Here is a 22,227-nt window from a genome sequence, read left to right on the forward strand (position 1 = left end):
CACACACACACACACACACACAAATGCACACACACAGAGGGCTCACCGACTGCTGTCTTGCCAACGGCTGTTTTGTGTGAAAGGTTTTGGCAATCCATTTACTGGTCATAACCTTATGTACCCTTAAAAAAGCTCAAGATGTTTGTGGGAATGTTAACTTGTTTGAAGTGCCTTTACTGAATACTACCTTCAAAAATAAAAAAAAAAAACAAAAAACGTAGTGTTCAAAATGTCTGTAGGATGAGAAAAGTGATCTCCTTGGCCTGAGACAGATTTTTCCTATCAACTCGGGACTCATAATTAAACATGACACTTATTATAAATGGTAATCACAAATATGAGACTGGTATCACAAACATGAGACTGAAAATATCAGTATGTATCTCAGTATTTGAGAAAGCATGGCAACATTTACTCCTATCTTTTCCAAATGAATTTCTAAATATCAGCTCTTTTGGGTTGCCAGTACTAAGTTTTCCCTCTGAAGCTTTTCCTAAAATATGCTGGTACATTTATTAGGCCACATTAAAGGCAAACAGGCCATGTTCATTAGTTTCATGAATATTACAACTGCTTGCAAGGAGGAGCTGTGCCAAAAAGCAGCGTTGTTTGTGTCCTCGTTTGTATTAAACAGGGGAATCAACTTGTGCTTGACAGCATAAGCTGATGACCTTATTTTTAAAATATAGAAACTGCAGACATTTTTACATGATGAGCAACTACAGCATTTCGTAATGGCATGTTATCAGCAAAACACTTTTCCTTCAGTGCTGACAATAATGACAAATGTGTTAATGTGACATTTCAGTGAAGTCTGTGGGGAATCCAAGAGGGAACTGGCCTCACAACAACACCCTCCTACCCATAAAGGCAAGGTCAGGCTTCCTGTCATGTTCAGGCTTCTCACACTCACTTTGACATCAAATTCAATGTGATCTTAAAAAGGGTATGAACTCATTTAACTGAAAAAGCTGTTATTTATCAATTTCATCTTTGTTGTGGGTAAAAATACAGTAAATTGCAAGTCTTAAGTCCGCTTGGAAAACATAAATAGATTTGGTAGTGTTGTTAACCTATAACCTGTATTTAACCTTAACCAGGAAACACTCATTGAGATTAAAAATGTCTTTTACAAGAGCATCCTGGCCAAGACAGACAGCAGCACAAATAACAAGGTTTCAGACATATAGTATATGTCTGTTGTATACATAAGTATACAACAGAAATAATAAACAACTTACTGAATCATAAAATATAAAAAATATTCAATAGTTATCATCATTAGATCAACAAAAACAGGGTCCATACAGAGGCAATGTAAAGTAGTGAAAACATCTGCAGCCAGATGTGGCTGCCTCCAGATCATTAAGAATTACTTTAAATGTATTCAATCAGACGAGCTCCTGAAGATTCAGGGCATTTTGCAACCAATTCCAAGCAGATTCCAAGTAGCATACTTAAATGCCCTTTTTCTAAATTTAGTGCAGGCTTTAGGGAAAGATAGAAGAAATAAATCCTGGAAGTGAAGACACTAACTTCCCGTTCTTTTCTGAAGGATGTAGATTCACGTTTGTGTTGGATTCTATAGTTAAGTGGCAAAATATCCTCATGAGTCACTCTGTGCTCCCGTGCACCGATAGTCCAGAATACTGTATTTCTATCTCTCCATTCACTTCCATAGTGCAGCAAAATAGCTCTCACAACTGCAGTTTTAGCACATGAACAAAGCATATTATGCCAATATAAAAAACAACATGTCTTGGTACTGATTAGTAAGTAAAAGTAAACATCTCTTGTCTTTTTATTGTCTTCTTTGAATTAGAAAGTAGATCTGGCAGTTAGTGTTAACAAGAAACTTCTGAATAGTATCTTTGCGCCGGGAAGACTGACCTGTTAGTACTTTCACAATAAATTGTAATTACCAGAGGCGTGGCATGACTTTTCCGCTAGGTGGGGTTGTGTATTTTGGCTGTGCACATGCATCATACAATGTGGCAGAGAGTCAGCTGCCAGTGGCTAGCAGCTTCTTTTAAAGTTATCTTTTGATGGCAACTTACCAACTGCTTTCATGTCACAATTAACACAGTACCAAAGCACAGCAGCTTCAACAAAGGACTCTTGACATTGATCAACAGCTAAAATAAACAAATATGAGAAACATCCAATGGATGATCAACTGAGTGAAAAACTGCCCAGTCTTGCAACATTGCTTGGGTGTTATTTTTTCTGCCAGATGTAGTCATTTTCAGCATGTAGCCAAATGTTTTTTTTTACAAACATACCACTGTCAGGTGGAGAAAGGTACACCCTTTGGCATCCAATGATTGTAGGCACCTTTTTTCACACTCATCGCACATTGCTATAATCATGTATGAATTACGTGAGGGTAAAAACTGAAATTTATACCCATGCAGACACAACACAACAATAGTGATAATCATTTTTTATTTTCATGTATTTTTCAGGACGGGCAGTGCCCGAGTGCCCTTAATGGACCACCTGGTAATTACCCTAAAACAAACAAACAAACAAACACAAAACAAAAAAAACAGTGCTGGGACTTGTTAATTTTCATATCTGCATAATCCACTTTATTTGTGATTGTTTATGTGCTGACAGTGGTATTTTTAGGGCCTTTTAGAAACACAGTACTCTGGATTAGCAACCCAGTGGAGCTCGGAGTAACTAATGAGGATATTTCACCACCATGTGGACCCATGTCACATCCAGGTAACTATACACCCCCAACACTCAAATCTACTATAAATACATTATTATTACATTATTACTTCCTTCTGACCTGATTTTTTAAATGACAATTTTCCTTTCCTCATTTTTAAAACTAATGACAGGTAGTGCAATTCCCTGTTTTTATGTCTGCCTCTAATTCTACTTTTTAGACTGTAGGAAAAAAAACTCATCCTGGCAGTAACCTCAGCTACCAAAAGGTCAACTTTTGCGTCAGCATATTTCTATTTCATGGAGCTCTTGCTACTTTGCAGTGCAGCCTTTCCTTTATTATAGAGGAGCCAAATGTGAATCATTTCAGGTATATGTGATATGCAGTTCTGTCAATTGATTTCACATGATTTACACTCTTGATGGCTATCCTTGATTTATTAACCCTTTGATGCATGAATTATGAAAGCCTAAGTCAAGATTTTTTCTTATGTGTTTTTACTCTTCTTAGGGCATGAACACTTTTGTGAGTCTCCATACTTCTTTAAGGATGCAGGACTGGTATTACCATGTCATGATACTAGTATTAATATGTTTTCAGCAACAAGAATTCACAGTCTCTGCACAAACCTCAATGGGGGGAGCAGCAGAGAGCATTCTAACAGCTGATATGCAATTCCACCATAGAAACCATTGCATTTAGGAGAAATGACTTTAAAACAGCTGTCCACTGTAGTGACTGCTATGCGCCAAAGGGTTAAACTATAATGCAATGGCAGTTTCCTAAAAAGTTTCATAAAACAGATGTCTTATGATAACTCTAAGAGTAACTTGATGAATGAGGGCCAGTGACTTTTCAGTGAGTATCAAGGTCTTGTTTGTTTGGTGACAGCTTAAAAATCTCAAATCTGGTATGATTTGGGGTAAGACAGGACCCCTGGTCAATAACACTCCACCAAGACCTTTTCTCCATGATCATAGGTAGAGAAATCATGGAGACATTATTGTTTCTGAAGCTGCAGCTATATCGCCTAAAATATACAGCAGTTTTCAATGTGAAGTGCTGATGCAAGGACAAGGAGAAAGCTAAAGACCTAAAGAGGGGTGCTGAAGTATGCTGGTGGATTTAGCTTTTATAACTTTAATTAAAAAAAAAAAAAATCTAGTACCATAAAGGCCATCCATTCATTTCAAAAACCGTGAAGGCCTTGTTCATTTTTTGGAATTCACAAGCTTGTGGGAGCCCTGCATGACGCCAGACAATGGATCGGCATAAGTCAACAGCAGTGGCACTTAATTCATAAGAGTTTATCAAAGTCTTCATATCCCAACAGGCATACAATCAATCTTTTAAAAATAAACCTAAACAGCTTTTTGTTGTGCATTATGCTTCTTCGAAGTCACCAATCACAAAGGCAGCACCTGGACTGACAGAGTGAGGACAGTGTATTAATAGAAAGACGAAGAGACAAATTCATTTCAAGACAATTCTTTTGTACTAGAGGCTATTTGAAAAGGTAAAATGCAAATCCCTAATCTGCCAACCACAGGGTGTACAATTCTTTTTAAATTCCTTCAGCCAGGGAAACCACACCAGCAAACAAATGTGACACCACATGCAGAAGATTCAAGGACCACATAAATGCAAATTATGATGTGTTATGTTTGTGTTGTTTGTGAGTGGTAATTAGTGTTTAAACCTCATCATACTCAAGGCTCAAACTGTACACATTTGAAACAGCTAACAAAATCTAACACGTTATTTTCACTCAAATGCAGCTTCAGTATCTTGGCTCTTGCATATTCACTATTAAGATCCACTGCAAACACTGAGAGAACCATGTTATGTTATTCCCAAAGGAACCTCTATGTGACGCTATACATCTGTCACTCTCTCTCTCTCTCTCTCTCTCTCTCTGTCACAAATACGCACAGACACACACACACACACAGACACACATACAATCCCCCTCTGCTGTGCTGACAACCTCATCCAAATGGCTCCATCATCGCAGCAGCTTAAAAGCCTGACAAGCTCGACCAATGCTAATTAAATTGGCAAGACAAAGCATGGGGGTTAAACTGTGAATCCACCAGAGAGTGCCAATAGCTCAGAAGTGAAAAGAATTCTAAGGGGCGAGAAAAATCTCATTTTTCTCTGAGCATTCCCCCCACGATAATTTTCAGCCTACCTTTAATTGCCCATCCTGTTAAAGTCATCCCTCTGGGACTGTGCACACAGGCTCTTTAATTGTTCCAAATGATCTCATATGAGGACCAATAAAGGGGCCTCTAGGAAACTGCATACTAATTATTTTCATCCTAAGCACTTTGTGACAATTTCCCTAATACCTGCACTGTGTTCAGGGGGATAAATCTGAGCTGAAATCAACCCCCTATCCAAGTCGAGCTTTTCAAAAATGCATTGCTTCTCAGCTGTCTTCCATTTCTTTACCTAAAACATTTACTGGTTCACATTCAGTGCCCACATTGCAGTCTCTGCTGAGTGGCTGCAGAAAACCTCAGAGAAAAACTTGTGACTGTAAAATGTGACACAGCAGACAGGATATGGGCAAGATGCTTGAAGCCAGCTCACTCTGATCCAGCTTTACCACGTTAACAATAATAATAACAATCATCATCATCCTTAAAGCGACAGCATGTCAAAGTAACACAGCCACTCTGCTGCTGATGAGTCTAGCGGCCCTAAGTGCCTCCCACCCACTCAGAATGGCTGGTGACTAATACCACCTATGGTTGAAACTGCAAGCTCTGGTTGCTAAGTGGAGCCGCATGTGTCACCAGTTAACTGCACTCAGCCTTCTAAGTACGTCAAACTTTTAGCTAAGGTGATGTGAGGAAACCAGAGTGTCAGATCTTTTGTGGCTGTCAGGCCCAGAAAATTACATTCATACTGGAGCTGAAAGTTTCCTGATTTTGTTTATTCTCTAAGATGAGACAGATCTAATACTTTCTAAACAGAAGATGAACAGTAAAAAAAACTGCATGGGTTCTCATTTTTTCAAATCTGTTTTGTATCATGAGGATATATGGCTGGGCTGAGGCTGAGTGAGTGGGACAAGACCTGTACCTACTTGGACATACTTGCACAGTATGGACAGGCTGCATTTATTAGGCAGTATTTTCTCAAATCTCAGGGTTGTTTTGGCTGATTCTCATGTTTGAATATACAACACTGCTTGCCTGCCAATCAAGTGAATGCACTTCACCCTTCAACTTGCCATGCCATGAGCTACAATCATTATCGTGAGTAACTAGCTCCATCAAAATGAAAAAATAAACCTTACAGCAGAAGATTTTAATTTGTTCCAGATCTACCGATAGCGTCAGTGGTGCAGAGATCACTGTGATAGAGGGAAGAATAAATGTGTTCAGTGGTTACAGCTCCAACATTTAACTTCTACTAAGACGATTCTCATTTATTGTTGTTTGTTTTTTAAATGTTGTTCAAATACACAAGATACATTGTGTAAGTAAGACAGCTTTTGACTTGCTGTAAGATGTATTTTTTCACCTTGATGGAGCTAGGCTAGCGACTCCCAGAGACTTCAAGTCTTTATGCAAAGATAACACAAAATGCTATCCATAGGAACCAAACCACTGGATTACAGAGGTGAAAATGTGAAGATGGTATCCAATATCTTGTCTCAGTCTGGGTAAGCCGATAAAAGGGCATTTTGCCCAAAACATTGGAGAATGCCTTTAAGTTTGTTTACACAGACTACACATTATTACACACTGTATGCATGATAAGCCGATAAGCTCACAAGAACCTTTCCAGACTCTGGAGTTAGTCTCTGGAGACTAGTATATGGAGATGGATATGAGATATAAAATGAATGAGTTTGCATGTTGAGGTATGCACCCAATATACAACCTTTATCTAAACGCTAAACTCAGAGTTTGTTAGCGCTTTCATTACAATAAAGGAAATGTTTCATCGTTCACCTGGGACAATCTTCATAGTTTTGGCACCCACAGCAGCTTTGCTAAGCCAGCATTAGCACAGAGGATAACAACTGAGGGAAAGTCCAATAGCCAAATTTAATGTCAAGTCAAATCTTGGAGGCACATGCTATTTCTATAATATGTTTGAAATGAGCAGGAAAAACGTGGGTACAAAAACAGAGGTGACACCTTAACTTATTTTTACCCTGCACGTGTCTTTCTGACATTGCTGTCAGTTCTTGTTTGTGTTGGATATTGGTTTCACCGTAGAATAAATATGGACAGTCAACCGAGAAAAATCAGATATGAGCAGCAATTTAGAACTGAGCATGAAGGTCTGGCGTGTGAATACAGCATGGGACCACTCAGACCATTAGATCCTTTCTTGACCCACTGTTCTCCATCATCATTATCATCTTCATAATCTGTGTCCCTCCCACTCATCTGCTTTGTTTCTCTCTGGTCCCTCCTCCTCCTCCTCCTCCTCTTCCTCCTCCTCTTATCTATTGTTTACCCCATCCAACTCCCTCCCTTGCTTTTCCTCTGGGTTTTCTTGTTCCCTCTCTTCTTCAGCCTCCTCTTTGAATTCTTCCTCATCATATTATCATCTTACACGCCCAGATGGAAATCATCTAGCCATCAAATCCCAGCGGTCACTCCTACCACTGAATCTGGGAGTGGAAACAAGCAGCTGATGCCAGTGTCTGTACACAATTAATAGCTCAGAACACACCCTGGCACTTGTATATGCGCTTGTAAAATTTTAAAATGAGAAATCTAAAATGAGAGATAAAACATTTGGAAAAAAGTTGCTATGTTTATAAAATAATAATACAAATACTATGGCTTTTTAATTATGGTCAGTAACTTAAGACCTTGTTAAAAAATATTAAACATTTGTTCCACTCTGTTTTCGACATGTTAAATGATGAACTTCTGATGAAAGCCCACAACAAAAGCTAACAAGTTTTCATCCTGGCAGGTTGGCAACAGGTTTTCAAAGTGAGCTTCAGGGAATTGAGGGGCTTGCAGGGAATCTTTAGAAAAATAAGGAATAGTTTAATTTCAATATAATCAAACTAACTGGAGACTGTTATGATTCACAAATGTAGGTGTGATTATTTTAACATTAGCCTGTGTTTTAATCATACCACTTTGAATCTATTTACCAGTGTTCAAGTATGATATCTTTAGTTTAACATGTCACACAAATGAGTTTTTCATATAAGGGTCCCCGAAGCAAAATCGATTCAAATGGGGATCCACAAGTTAAAGAAAGTGAACTTGGAGGTCCAGACCAATCAATTAGCCGGGACACTGGTATAAATATCTCAACATGAAAAACTGTATTTTTCCATAAATATATTTCATCAGGTGAAAATCTGATTGATTTTCATGTTGTAACCTGACTACAAGGATTACATGTAGAATTATAGAACTGCAAGACCCCCGAGTTTATAAAAAACCTTTTCAAAACCAATTAAACAAATTAAAAATGCACAATGGTCAAGCCAGTCAGTTTTTCTCCCTCCTGAAAAGTTGACAAAATGATCCATATCTCAGACTGGCTCTTGTTTGGCAGCTCAACATGCTTTGGTGCTAGGTCATCATTCAAAGTACTGCCATTTGATTCACTGAGAGGCATTACTGTTGATTTACTGTCCAATTAACACTTCCCATTCTGCCTACATCACTCCCATCAGCAATCTGACAGAAGGGGGAAAAAACAAGATTATAAATATTACACTCAGGGAGGGAAGATAGATGGAACAAATTTTCTCCTCACTGCTTGTTCTGTTTTCAATCATCCATTGGCACACATAAAAGTGTTTGGATGCTCGCTGCTATTTCTGACGTTGACTGGTAGCTGGCCCCTTCCCCAGGCTGAGTGACATAAAATGTGCATGTTAGCATACACACACACACACACACACACACACACACACACACACACACACACACACATTAACACACACACACCAGTCCCTTGTCATACGCATGACTTCGATATGACTGTTCCTCTTCAGCACCCACACAGCCTGACCCCCATTGTGGCCCTCTGGCACCCAGTGCCAGAGATAATGACAGCTTTAGGAGGGAGACCCCCCCCCCCCCCCCCCCCCCCCCCCCTCCCCCCCCCAACACCGCCCCTCCATCCAGGAGAGGACGCCCACATCCACACCACAGACACACAGAGACAAACAGAAATGCGTGACCACAGACCCACACATACACACATTCTTGCTTACAGTACAAAAATGTAAAGAGTAAAGATATTTAGCTTTTACAATATTGTGGATAGTCTAAACAAAATCACAGAAACCCACATATGTTCATGTTCATACAAACACACACTAAACATGCATACAAATATATACCAATTCAGCTGAACACATACATATGCACATGCAAACACACACATACTCACTTACATACAGGGTTCTCCACCTGTGTCAAATGTCAAATTCCCAGACTTTCCCATGACTTTCCATGTGACTTCTAAACATAAGTTTCCTTGTCCAAACACACTTGAGATTCAGAGGTCTTATTACTGTTAAATTTACTGTTTTATTTTGTGGGGGAACCAAACATTTATTTATTTTATTGTATTTATCCTTTCTTTAAGCAGGAGATCTCGTAAAGACAACATAACATGAGCACAATGGAAAATAAATATTACACTTGGTGAATAACAAGCTAATGACATTTAAAATTAAGCTGCCAAAATTCCATGATATGTCATACGTTGTGATAAGAATTTATTAAACCCTGAGACTTTCCCTGTCTAGAACAGATTTTTCAAAATTTCATGACTTTCCAGAAATTCCCTAACCCATGGGAAGCCTATACACCAACAGTAAATGAACACATTTGCCTTACACACATTTGCTTGCTGTGGATGAATAAATACATGCACGCACAAATGCACAAATTCAAATGCGCGCGCGCACACACACACACACACACACACACACATACATTGTGCTGGAAATATTAGGTTGTTGTCACTAGCTGAGTCTTTCAACATGCTGCCTTGTAGCCTAATGCCACAGATACAAGGATGTTGTTGTAAAAGGTCACAGAGGGCAGTGTAGGGAAGCCTGGTTTATCCTCTGGGAATATTTGCTTTGAGGCTTTACACTCGACGAGGCTTCAGCACAGGAAACAACCAGCGTCATGAGCCGTGAGCCCCCAGCAGATCACATACCAACAAACTGAACATCCCAAAAGCCCCATTTTTTAAGTTCGCCTCCTTCCGTTTCTGCTCCACAGCTCGGAAACAAGCAATTAGCAAATGATGCTAAACTAATTATGCTTTCCTCATTTGACTCTGAAGACATGTGACGCGCAGATCTATGTGAGGAGCTGTGGTTTATGGCTGTTATCTGCTTTGAAGACTCAAAGGTTGCCACACTGGCAATGGCACAAACACACACTCACTCATGCACACACATACACTTGCATTTGTCGGTAGCCCAGCAACAAGCCCTAATTACCCTTTACAATTGGATAGTGATCAGCAGAACAATCCACTGGAGACCCACTGGATGAAACACACACACGTGCACACACACACACATTGATATGCACAAGCACGCACCCTGGCTCTCATGTTGCAGTTTGTCAAGGTTGCTCATGATACAGCACACAGTATTTTTTTTTTTTTTTTTTTTTTCAAATTTAAAACCTTGTACCACATCAACTGTATTTCAGAGAGGTGTAAATATCAATAGTAGAGTATGTGTACTCCATCTTTGACTCAATCCATTTGGTGACTTTTATGTTTAACAAGCTGCAGTGAAAAATTAATAAATCTCTAATCATCCTAGGCCCAGTATTGAGAAATCATTACAACCCTTGCTAAAGCACACACTGACATGTAAGTGTGTGTGTTTGTGGATGGGGGATGGAAGGTCCAATACTGGCCAGCCACTCTAGATGTGGTGTGAAGAGAAAAAGCCTTTCATTGATATAAAACATACTGACAGCAATTTCCTTCAGGAAGCCCAAGAAACAAGGGGTGTGTGTGTGTGTGTGTGTGTGTGTGTGTGTGTGTGTGTGTGTGCGGGGGGCAGTGGTAGAAGACGTCATATTTTGATACAAGAGTTCTGGCTCAAAATAAAATCCAACAGAAGAGATGATGTTCTCACAATTCATCCAAGACACGGATCAATGAACTAATCACACAACACACAGACCATCCATGGAAGGTTATTGACTCATTGCTGAGACATGGCTGAACCTGGCATTAAAAGCCTGAGCTTAAGAAATAACACACAATGCACGCATCTGTCAGATGTAATCAATCGTTTGTTTGTTCATCTGATTCATTTGATGTTATTATTACAGAACAGCTATGAAAATTACAGAGGAGAGGAACACCTAAATATTCCCTCTTGCATTTCTTAAAAACAAAACAAAACAAAACAAAACTCTGGAAGAGATTGCAAAAAAGTGTATAATCTGCAAGATTGTACACTTACAAACACATACAAACACTTGAGTGAATATCAGTGTAGGCTCAAGTGCTACAACTGCTACTGAAAAATGGTTAAGTCTTTAAAGGAGTCATGATATTATGAAGTCAAGGTAAGAATCACTGCCAGCTCCTTCGTCAAGATTTGGTCACGTTTTTAAAAAAGCGCTTTGCCAGCCTGGACACTTGGGGCTACAATCTTGGCTGCAGCACACTTAAAATCAACCATGTCCAATATTGCCAAGCAAACTCAAGAATCTGATATGTCAAAAAACCTCAGGTTGCAGGCAGCATGCCGATGATAGTGGACTCAACCCTTCAGGTTTATGATAAAAAGACAGCTTTACAAACATAGCCAGATGCCTCCAACAGTCCAATAAAAGCTGAAATAGTGAATCCCATGTTAACTCTGGGGTGAAAGTCATTTGGAGACATAACCCCAGCAAAACTGAATACAATGCTCTAAATCTGCCCCGTGGCAAGCCAATAATGTATTGACTGCTATTCCTCAGTGAGATTGCTCCATTTCAGTACCACGGAGAGCTCCACATGGCCTATGATGCTTAGCTAATTCCTCCCATCCTGGGCGGCACACAGCATCTGTTGGTCTGCTTCTACAACCACAGTAATATTTGAGCTATTAGGAGACTCCCAAATACACCAGCACTCCAATTATGGTAGAACCAGTTAAAGGCTAAGTGAGGGGTTATTTCCTGCTTGGTCAGAATGGGGTGAGCTTCAAACATAAATGGGCTTATATCCCCAGCCAAAGGAAAATCCATCTCAAAACGCGTTACCACTGTCATAAAAATAGCTATTGCCAGTATGCCTTGCATTTCCGGGCTCATTTTGATGTTTGGGGGTATGCTTTTCTTATTTTTATGGATTAACTGGCTAGACATAGATGACATCACATCCATCTAGATATTCCCAGTTGGGCTACAGTTTACAGGATTTTTTTTTCAGCTATTTAAATGTCAGGTTTCTTTCTGGACTCACCATTTTGCACTGATGTTCAACAATCCATCGACTATAATAATCAACTATAATGCAGTGTGGCCACAAAACATGTCATGGTTTGACTATCTTTTTCTGGAAAGTGTATTATATCAAAATACAATATTTTTTCTTCAAATATGACATGTTCTTACATAGGCATGACCCAACCAATTTCAACCAGTGATATCATGACATCCACCTATCAAACAGTCTTCTACTTTTAGCAGCACAGAGCTAAAATTCATTACCTAGCTATCTAGTATGGTATGTCGGTGAGTCTTTGGTTGTTCACCATCTAAAACCTTGTTTAATTTCCCGAAATACCGTAGTTATGAGTTTACTCACTTTGAGGAAAGTGGTATCTGCGACAACCCCGGATTATGCACAGGGCATTTTACAGTGGACTGCTTCAACTTTCAATGTACCAATCAAATTCCTCTCAGCGTTACTTTCTGACTGTCTATCCTGTTTCACTCGGAAATACATCACCATACGGAAGTTAGATACTCTTGAAATGCTGTTTCATCCAGACTTCAACCAGGTTCACACATGCACACACAAACACACACACATAAAACCAAGAGCCCTTCCGGGAATACTCCTGGCCATTCTCCTACACTGTAAATTGCTGAGTTGTCCATGCTACCTGTCATCATTCTGAAACGTCTGGTCCCCAAGCAGCAGGTCCCTGAAGCGGTAGCGAGGCGGAAGAGGAGGCACCTCTGAATCTATGTCTGCCATCTTGAGAGACGAGATGTCCAGAATCACGCCAGAGTTGCTGCTGTTGTTCTTCTGGAGGGTCTCAGTGGAGGGCCTGAGAAAGAGAACAACATCTGCTTGTAAACATGCTCACCACTGTATTGAGCTGCTCTGGGAGCCTGTTACATTACAACAGTGATGTACATAAAGTTTGGAGCTGCTAAGAGCAGGTAACAACAAAAAGGTGGCAGAGATCTTTTGCATGCATGGTGAATAAAGGGCAATAAATGCAATGTAAAATTCCTGGTGAAGACTCTGATCTTCTGGGAAATCTACAAAACAAGTATATGAAATCAAAAGGATCAATGCTCAGGCAGATTCTGTTCTATGCTGCACTAAAATCCCTTGAGTCCAATTAATTCATCTGGACCAAACTTTTAACAGAACAAGAATATAGTGACTAATGTGCAGAGGGAAAACCACAGCACTTTAAGTTAGAGAATTAGACACTCAATCTGCTACGGCTGAAACTACGGCTATTTACTTCCACAGTGAAAGAAGGATTGCTTTAAGGGATGAAATACAAAGAGACCCTTTTTTAAATGTGTAGTAGAGTAGACAAGACATTATCTATGCATTTGCATGAAAGCAGGTGATGACTGATGCTATTCTTTTGGCTCATTTAAGTTCCATAAACATCTGAATCAATGGAGTGCCTGAGCTGCATCCCTCCAGCCATTGTGCCAAATACAGTTGTTAAAGTAATTGATTTGATTTGTTGGTGCAGTTGTAAACAAGGGCCAATTTGATTTCCTAAGTCAGTGCAAGTCATGCATCAACATCCTCCTCCAGAAAACAACTACATTCCTACAAAGATGTACAATTCCACAGGTGTCATGCATAATTAAAGGTAATAAAAAGAACACTAACAATTGCCTACATTATTCAAGGAATCTTGATCAATTCGGACACTCTTTAAGGCCTAAGTTACTGAAGTGTCTAAGTTACTGGAAAAAAACAAGCACCTTACATAATAGTCTGTATGTGAGTGTGTGTATGTGTGTGAGTCAGTGCGGCAGTATGTGCGTATTGCTGCGCATGCACGTACATGCACTCCAACCATTTGCACATCAACAAATGCCACATGTCTGGAAATAAAGTGGTTCAGGCAATTACCTGTCACCATGGGAACTCGATGATCGGCGTGGTGGGCTCATGGCTGCCTCTTGGGGGAGGGCGGTTTGAGAGAAGGATGAGGGAGAGAGAGAGGAGGAAGGGAAGCAAAAAAAGAGAGTTTTAAGAAGACTCATTAAAAATTCAGCCCATTATGATTTAGGCAGGAGGTAATATGATTACATTCACAGCCTCTTTCACAGCTTAACTCTGCAGAGCTCAGCAAACCCTCTGAAGTTGACTCGTCTCCTTAAACAGTGCAGGATTACTCCAGCATGCGCCTAATGCAGCTGTATGATTCTATACCAACACTTTGACTTCCTCATGCATAGCCAGGTGCGTTTTTTTTTTTTTTTTTTGCACAATGTAACCCTTGATCAAGCTGAAAGCAGCATGTTCAAAAGTCACATGATTTGGATTTTATAGGTACCAAGTCAGTATCAATATTTGGAAAACAAAGTGTTCTCATTCTAATGAAAAAACGAGATTATATAATCTTACCATTGTGTTTTCTAGATAAAACAGCACATTTCATACAGTCAAACATGATATTCTGTTTGGGAGCTTTGTTTCTTACTTAAAAGCTACAGGCCAATGTCACATTTGTAACTCAGTGTATTTACAAATAGCAGCCTAAGTTGAAGGCAAGCGGACTCACTACTTAAAGATATACACTCCTGATCAAAATTTTAAGACCAGTTGAGAAATTGCAAGAATTTACATTTTGCACTGTTGGATCTTAAGAAGGTTCTAAGTAGAGCTTCAAAATACAAAAAGAAGAAATGGGAATGAGACCAAAAAAATTTTGAGTAAGCAATTTATTGCAAACAACCATTAAACTGAAATAGGCTGTTCATCAGCTGATCAAAAGTTTAAGACCACAGCCTTTAAAAGCCCAATCTTCACAAAAATATGCATTCAGTGTCATTTTCTGTCAGGTATCCACACTGCCATGACCTCTTGATGGCAAAGGCAAAAAAGATTTCTCTCCTTGAACACGGTCTGATTGTTGAGCTGCATAAGCAAGGCCTCTCGCAGTGTGCCATTGCTGCTGAGGTTGGACGCAGTAAGACAGTCATTTTAAACTTCTTAAAAGATCCTGAGGGTTATGGAACAAAAAAGTCAAGTGGTAGACCCAATAAAATTTCACTGGCCCTGAACCGGAGGATCCAGTTGGCTGTCCGTCAAGACATGGGACGATCCTCGGCCCAAATTAAGCTTGTCACTGGTGCCAACCGCAGTCCCATAACCATCAGACGGCATCTGCGAGAGAAGGGTTTTAAGAACAAAAAACGTCTTCAAAGGCCTCGTCTCCTTCAACGGCACAAAATTGCCCGTTTGGAGTTTGCACGAGAGCACCAAACATGGGACATTGAAAGGTGGAAGAAAGTTTTATTCTCTGATGAGAAAAAATTTAACCTTGACGGTCCTGATGGCTTCCAACGTTACTGGTATGACAAGGAGATCTCACCTGAGATGTTTTCTACATGGCACAGTGGAGGGGGCGCCATCATGATCTGGGGGGCTTTTTCCTTCAATGGAACAATGGAGTTTCAGGTTGTGCAGAGGCGTCAAATGGCAGCTGGCTATGTGGAGATGTTGCAGGGGGCATTCTTCATGACTGAAGGCCATTGTCTGTGTGGTAATGACTGGGTTTTTCAATAGGACAACACTGCAGTTCACAATGCCCGCCTGACAAAGGACTTCTTTCAGAGAAATAACATCACCCTTTTGAACCATCCTGCGTGTTCCCCTGATCTAAATCCAACTGAGAACATTTGGGGTTGGATGGCAAAGGAGGTTTACATAAATGGACACCAGTTCCAGACAGTGGATGCCCTCCGTGAAGCCATCTTCACCACTTGGAGCAACATTCCCACTAGCCTCCTGGAAACACTAGCATCAAGCATGCCGAAACAAATTTTTGAGGTGATTACCAAGAAAGCTTTTTTGCCTTTGCCATCAGGAGGTCATGACAGTGTGGATACCTGACAGAAAATGACACTGAATCCACATTTTTGTGAAGATTTGGGCTTTTAAAGGCTGTGGTCTTAAACTTTTGATCAGCTGATGAACAGCCTATTTCAGTTTAATGGTTGTTTGAAATAAATTGCTTACTCAATTTTTAATTTTTTTTTTTGTCTCACTCCCATTTCTTCTTTTGCATTCTGAAGCTCTACTTAGAACCTTCTTAAGATCCAACAGTGCAAAATGTAAATTCTGGCAATTTTTCAACTGGTCTTAAAATTTTGATCAGGAGTATACTGAACTAAGAAGTTTCATCAGATCTGATCTGTTTTTTTTAGCCTGATGGAGCCTGTCTGTTTAAATACTTTCAACACAGAGTTTCTGAAGTTGCACTACTATTTAAAACTGCTTTTAAGTGAGGACACTTTAGACTCAACTGACCAAAACCTTGAAATGAGTACAAAATTTGATGATTGAGTCTACATTGTTTTCATCATTGGACCCATAAAAAGGACTCTTGAGACTCAAGTGACAAAAAAGATGAAATGGGCATGAAATTAGATGGTTGGCACGACATAGTCCTCATCATCAGACCCATAAAGAGGACTCTTTAGACTCAGCTGACAAAAAAAGCATGCAATAAGAACAACATTTAAATTTTGAGCGTATATAGTTGCTCATCATTAGCCTGCTGTTAAATAATATGTTTTTTCCTCATTCAAAAGTTCATATCTTAGTCAGGGCAACTTAATCTGTACTGCACCTTTCAAACACAAGGCAACTGAAAGTGCTTTACATAAGATTTAAGAAGACATTAAAACAAGATTTGAAAGACATAATTTAATAGCAAAATGAAAAATGAAAAGCTATGCCTAGTGCATTACAGTTACACTGCATAATTTAGTAAAAGACAACGGCAAACACTTCAACAAACAATGCAAAGCTTTTTAAAATAAGAGAGTCGGTGGTGAATGGGTTTTATGTTTTTACCATGTTACCAGGTACGAAGAATTCTGTTACATGTAGACAGGACTGTGAGTAAGAAAAAGTTTATTGAGAGGGAAGGGTATTGGAGATTGACAGAGGTGATATGGAGAAGACAGGTCAAGGCAGACCAAGGATGGAGAGTGGCTGTAGACAAGCTTGGCATGGCATGGAGGACAGGCGAGGGAGATGTGGCGAGGGATGGCTGAACAGGATGGCATGGTGTAGTTGAGAGACAAGGAGGCAGTGGAAGGGGGGAAGGTTGGCGAGGTGATCCTGCTCCACACGGGAGAAGCAGGATGGCGCGAGCAACAAGGAAGAACACTGGAGAACAGACCAATATACTCAGTACTGTGGCTAGAACATCAAACTACCACTATAACTGAGGCAGCAATATCTGGTGAGGTCTGAGACTGAAGGCAGGCAGGCAGGTGAGCTGACGAGGACTGCAGGGCAGGCGTACTGGTGAAGCGAGGAGCCAGACTAGAGAAGGAGAGAGACAGAGACACCCATGCCACAGACACACAGAGACAGACATGGAAACACAAAGAAGGCAGGGAACACAGGGGAAACACTAGGGCTGGGGTAGGAAACCATGTGCCATGGAGGGCCAAGAGTCTGCAGGCATTCATTCCAACCAAAAACTACACCAGGTGATTTCACTTTCTACTTGAAGGCGAGGTAATCAAGGAAATAATCTGGTGTATTTTTTATTCGGAATGAAAACCTGCAGATGCTTGGCCCAAGCTTGGAATTTCACTGGCACTGACGTCAACTACCAAAATCAATCAGCAATCAGAATACCCCCACTGTAGGTCAAAGCATCATACAGTTGCATCAGCACATATATATGTTGCAATACAGGCAGCCTCACTGGGGATCCCCAAATCCTGGTGGTTTAAAGCCACTTAAGCTTCACAGGGAATGGAGCATTCCTTTCCAAAAAGGGACCTTTTGAAAAAAAGGCACCAAGAGTATTTCCATCACACCTCTGCTTGCAACAATGTGTGAATCAACAAGGTTTTCAAATGGGAAAAATGCCTCGTTGGGTCCAACAGCAATGTAATGTGATGCCCTGTCTCTCCATGTGCTTTCCATCTTCGAACAACATGCTCCCAGCTATTTTCATGTAATGTCAACATGTACTGCAGCAATTTCAGGTTTGCCTTATTTTACATATGCTATTAAATATCCTATTATGTTGACCTTTTTTTACATATGCCTTTGCATATCCTATTATATGTATTATCAATGTGTCCTTTTCAGCATGCTCTGATTTCCCTCTAAAGCTGTCAGAGGCAAAGTAAGTGGGTAATACAGAGCAGTGTATTTGCATGTGTGTGTTTCTGTGTATGTGTGTGGTCATCATAGTACAGTGTAGGCAGCCTCGAGTGGGCTAATAGCACCCAGAGACATGCTCTTGCTGATTAACAGCGAAAGCACAGACCCTCAGAAGCCCAGACAGAGGATAGAGTGGAGAGATGACAAGTGAGTGGGCGGGAAAGGAAATAAAAGGAAAGGAAAGGAAAGGAAAGGACAGGAAAGGAAAGGACAGGAAAGGAAAGGAAAGGAAAGGAAAGGAAAGGAAAGTGATGACATAAGTGAAGAGAGAAAGTGGAGTGCCGCAGAGTAAAGGACAGGATGAAGGAGAGAAGAGAAAGAAAGAGTGAAAGAGACCCTTATGACAAGAAAAAGGAGAGGAGACACTGTAAGCACACCATTATGAGAGCAAAATCATGTAGTGAGTCTTGTCCCTCATGAAATCCTTAGTCTGTAACCTTTGAGAATGGGCTTAATGGACGAAGCGGAGTAGTCACAATACCAGGGACTAGAGTCACTCCTGGTAAGAGGCTCAGTGTCTCAAGCTAATGGAGAGAATAGCGCAGATTCAGAGCAAAGAAGGCGAATGGAGCAAGGAAAACTGTATGGAGAAGGAGATAAAATGAGTCCCCAGATAAATACATGAGGAGTCCGAGTGAGCAGAATTCAGGGGAATTAAATCGAGGATTGAAGTTTGTGGCAGGGCTCAACCTTTTTCAAACACTAGTGTATCCTAACTTTAAGATATCACATACACTTGAAAATACAGCACGATGGTAAGATGTAGTCATCAATATCTGTAACATTGCATGCGCTCACCTAAACATCTTCATATGAAGACTGCTTGGGCAGATTCCCTACAAATGATATATCAGTTCATCATTTGGATTAGGATTAGGCTAATCATTCTCACACAGTCAAGTTCAAAGAAAAGCAAGCTGCTTAAAGATATAGGAAAAAGTCAGCCATGCAAAGGACAAACTCAACCACCATAACACAAAACAGAACAGACTGCTGACGATTAAAGCAGACACTTGCTTCAATCTCAGCTACACATTTGCAGAATTGCCTTTGGGCAAAAGCCTATCAAACTTTTATTACTGTGGTATATCCTAGTTGTTATCATTTCCCCATAATCCAATAATAAAATTTATATTAATGAAACAAATGTCAGACTACAGCATTAAGTCTGCATGTGGACAGCCTATAATATGAAGGTCAGCTTAAACTTTGAGCTCTGAGTCCTTATAGGAATGTTATCAGGCTAGTACTGCACGTCTAGTGATAATCATGCTGTCAAAACACAAAAAAAGTACAAAAAGGTCAGTGCAAATTCTCTCTTGAGCACCACAGATGTACTGTTAAGCCACAGAAAGGACAATATTACACATAGTGGTAGACTAAAAATGCCATCAGGTAGTGTAAGATAAATATAAACTCACTCATGAGTACCACAGACACATTAAGTCCTTATGGATATATTTATAATATTTTAAGAAATAGAAAACAATAAGTATAAAGTCACTCACTAAGCACCAGAGACACACTGTTTTAGAAATAGCCCTATGAGTTAGTAGAATCATAGGAGAAAATAAACTCACTATTGAGTGCCACAGACACCTACTCCACATCGGATCAGCATTGTGATAACGGAGGAGATTAAAAAAATTCATTTAAAAGTAGACAACACACGGTCAGCATAAACACACTAGAGAACCAAGGGCACACAGAATCTCTATGGAAATAGAGATGTTGATATAATAGATTAATATTCATATTATAGACAAAAATAGCCTACCATCAGGTAAAAAGAAACTCACTACTGAGGATCTGACACACACTCTTGACTATGAGCCGTTACAGGAGTGTTGCGGGAATATTTCCACAGTTCTTTCGCTGGGATTTCACCTTGAACTCAGAGATGCTCATTACCTGGCTGTGTCCCCGCTTCTGCCCGAGGTCCCATCATCGTAAACCAGCGCTTTGTTTATGTAAGCTCCGTGAAACATGGTCCGTGTGGCGGGGTGACAGAGGACGCTTCCCATCAAGACGCTCCGTTGAAAGCTCTGTCATCACTGGAAAACGCCAATTAGGAGGGGAGAAGAAGCTAATGTTGACTCTGGGGACGGTGCTATCAGTAAGGAGCCGTATCAACTGCCGATGAGGATCCCCCCTTTACGAGCAAGAAACGACCAGCTGCTAAACCCCCTCGGAAAAAAAAAAAAAAAACGGTGCTAAATTTTCAAATTACTGTCAGGTGTTGCTTCTCTCCTCATTAGCAGCCGTTAGCAAATCTGGAAGTTAACCGGCTATGATGTTTGGCTTTATTAGAAACTAATAGTCCCGGTTCTCAGCTCTGATTGGCTGACACGTTCGAAGTGCGCTGTAAAATTCAGGATAAACGCACACCTGACAGTTAATTTAAATATCAATGCGCGCTGTGAGAAATCACCACTTATCGGGACTTGTGTGTCGCCTAGCAACCACTTTGTCACTGTTGACGGACTATATTGTTTGGCGAAAGAGTGACTATTTGGAATTAAGTAATAGCCTGTTAATTAAATACATTTAAAAAATGGCTTTCTTTGTCTGTTGAAACTATCGTTTAATACAAGCTGTGCCTGTAGCAAAGCTTCTGGTGTAAAAAATCACTGCACAGCACAGGCTCTTGTGGTTTACTTCTCAAAAAGCCAGATGCAGTCGTTTCTCTAAATAAATAAATAAATAAATAAGATGGTATGGCGCATTTTAAATAAAATAGGGATGTCAGATAATTAAAGTGCGCAGTGATCCCTCCTGGCTTCCATCCTTTTTTTTTTTTTAGTCAGCATCAGCATCTTTTTCCTATACAGCAGGACAGGGAAGAAGCGTCTCATCAGCCAACCAGAAGCCACCTAAAGGGTCCCTCGCCATCTACCGGACAATCTTAAAATGACTGTGTAGTCTCATGAAAAAAAAAAAAAAAAAAAAAAAAAAAAAAAAAAAAAAAGATGGATTGAGGCAGAGTGTGCAGCCTGCTGGAAACTGCTCACAGACACACACTTGTAATTAAAATACGTGCTGCATCCTCATTAATTGCGTCCCCGCTGATTCCAATAAAATCATGCATGTTTGTGATTTAAGTTTTTGCAAGTCAATGACTGTCTGTCTAAAGAAGAGAGACCCTTCCTCTGGTAGTGTGAGCATCATGGTGATGTTGTTTCTCCTGTGTGTTTACACCCTGTCTGTTTTCATCAGTTAGAGTCCTCTGGTGGCCAAAGAGGGGAAGTGCAGGTCACTATTCTCTTAGTGAACGGAAATAAACAAGTGACTTTGAAATACAGGTTTTTTCTCCCATAGAGATTTTCCCGAATTTTCCCATGTAGTAATCATCATACAAGAAGAAAACAAATGTTGTGGCATGTCTATGGACTATATAGGTTAAGGTTACAAAAGGCTGCTTTGAATTCAAATATGCAGACCACAACAATCACTCAATGAAGCAACTGTTTATTTATTTTTCTCAGTTATAGATGATTTCAATCATGGAACAAAGAGTAAATCTAAATCATATCACAACACAAAAGATGAAAGAGTATATACATGCAATCTCTCACCAAGCTCACAAAGTTTTGCTGCATTTCTTCTTTCTTACATACCTGCAACCTCTCTGTCCTCTGCTACTTCCCTCACAAATATTCCTCTTACATTGAAAAAGATATTCATTCTGTGGCCACAGAGGGGCTGAAACGAGGCACAGCTGGTTCATGTGCGTCTCCAGAAGACTGTTGCTCTACGTGCTGTGTGCGTTCCCTCAGTTCACCCTCCCAACATTTGAATCCATTATTCTCCAGGGGAAACAGCTCTGAGCGTCATCATTTTTAATGCCCACATAGCCACTTATGCTTTCCCATGCCAGCAGTCGGATCTCACTTGCTTATCTCGCTCTGGATCTCAGTTCCCACAGATTTTCTTGTCCA

General features: G+C 40.2%; 1 protein-coding gene across 1 annotated transcript in view; it reads right to left on the minus strand.

Annotated features, from left to right (window-relative positions):
- Nucleotides 1–20,463, minus strand: part of kcnt1b (potassium sodium-activated channel subfamily T member 1b) — an 84,686-nt gene extending 64,223 nt beyond the window's left edge. The window contains 3 exon segments of the mRNA XM_030060156.1: nucleotides 12,771–12,938; nucleotides 14,000–14,048; nucleotides 20,201–20,463. Of these exon segments, the coding sequence (XP_029916016.1) occupies nucleotides 12,771–12,938; nucleotides 14,000–14,048; nucleotides 20,201–20,237 (254 nt within the window). The 5' untranslated portion in view covers nucleotides 20,238–20,463.
- Nucleotides 20,464–22,227: the final 1,764 nt, after the last annotated feature.

The sequence above is a fragment of the Myripristis murdjan genome, chromosome 9 (genome assembly GCF_902150065.1).
Source record: "Myripristis murdjan chromosome 9, fMyrMur1.1, whole genome shotgun sequence".
In the NCBI taxonomy this organism is placed as follows: Eukaryota; Metazoa; Chordata; class Actinopteri; order Holocentriformes; family Holocentridae; genus Myripristis; species Myripristis murdjan.